The following is a 1273-nucleotide window of genomic DNA, read 5'->3' on the forward strand; positions in this document are numbered from 1 at the left end:
CGGGGCTGAGGGGAGGCAAGGCCCCGTCCCCACGGGCCCCGCCCATAAGTACCTGCGCCTCCGGCCTCGTCCCACCCTCTCCCCTTTCGTCGCCCATCTTTGGCCGCAGCGTAGCGCGCTCACCTTCCTCTGTACCAGATCTTCCGCCCACGCGTGTGCAGTATCCTGCAGACCTGGAATTGCGTTTAAATGAGCGACAGAGTGTCCTGGTGAGTTTTGTTGGTTTAAAACCCGATTCCATGTCCCACAGCCTTTTGTCCTTCACACGTTGGTTTCGGGGGTCTCTGTGAACATTCAAACTACCGTCCCCATTTTCCTGTCCCCAGTGTGTGTCCTCGCATCGCCGTGAGAAGTTCTGAAGTCCTTTGTCTTAGCTGCCGGGTCCCTGGGGTCCACGTCCGCTTCCTGTTAATATCGTTCTAGAGTCCACGTCCTTCTCTGGCAGTTCTGCCTTTTAACTTGTAGAGACCGCTGCTTAAAGTCCGGCATTGCCCAACCCCTAAGTCCTTGATCCACGAAGAGGTGAAGGAGGCTCTATTCTGTATGGAGTTTGGTCAGGGTCTCGCCTAAGGTTTGAAGGGGAGGGTCAGCCTAGAACGTGTAGTTTTCACAGGAAGGGCCGCGAGTTCTGAAGAAAAGAATAAAACGAAAAACACCTCGTTTGATTCTGTGTTCCAGAATCCCTGCTGTGTCAGTGGCCATAGAGGATTGTGTTTTGTACCTGTTGAGATCCTCCCTCTGTGTGGGGCTGTGTGACAGGGAGCTCGGTGTGTTTTTCTAGGTATTGAACAGTCTATTTTCAACATTCAGGGGTCACTTCCCAAGACTGATCTTACGTGAGAAGGAAGCCCAGAGGAAGAGGAAAGCAAGGAGTCAGAAATGACTCATTCCGAGGTAAGAGGCATAATCCTTTTGTTTGTTTGTTCTTTTTCCTGAAATGCTGTATCTTTGGACTTGATAAGCGTCTTAACTTCTGAACCGGTTTGTTTACACTTACCCATAATCATGATCCCAAGGGACCCATTGCCCTCCTGACACATCAGAATGGCAGAAACAGTATTACCAGCCAAAGAAGCTCAGTTCAGTTCAGTTCAGTCGCTCAGTCGTGTCCAACTCTTTGCGACCCCATGAATCGCAGCACGCCAGGCCTCCCTGTCCATCACCAACTCCCGGAGTTCACTGAGACTCACATCCATCGAGTCAGTGACGCCATCAGCCATCTCATCCTCTATTGTCCCCTTCTCCTCCTGCCCCCAATCCCTCCCACATCAGA

At 51.8% G+C, this 1273-nt stretch overlaps 1 protein-coding gene across 1 annotated transcript in view; it reads left to right on the forward strand.

The window, feature by feature from the left end:
- Nucleotides 1-11: 11 nt before the first annotated feature.
- The window catches only part of LOC104983387 (putative protein ZNF720), a gene marked incomplete at its 3' end in the record, with an annotated part of 10532 nt that continues 9270 nt past the window's right edge, over nucleotides 12-1273 (forward strand). Inside the window, exons 1-2 of the mRNA XM_010832844.1 lie at nucleotides 12-209; nucleotides 811-894. Of these exons, the coding sequence (XP_010831146.1) occupies nucleotides 880-894 (15 nt within the window). The remainder of the gene's footprint in view (nucleotides 210-810; nucleotides 895-1273) is intronic.

Source organism: Bison bison, unplaced genomic scaffold, assembly GCF_000754665.1.
Source record: "Bison bison bison isolate TAMUID 2011002044 unplaced genomic scaffold, Bison_UMD1.0 scf7180017862345, whole genome shotgun sequence".
Classification (NCBI taxonomy): Eukaryota; Metazoa; Chordata; class Mammalia; order Artiodactyla; family Bovidae; genus Bison; species Bison bison.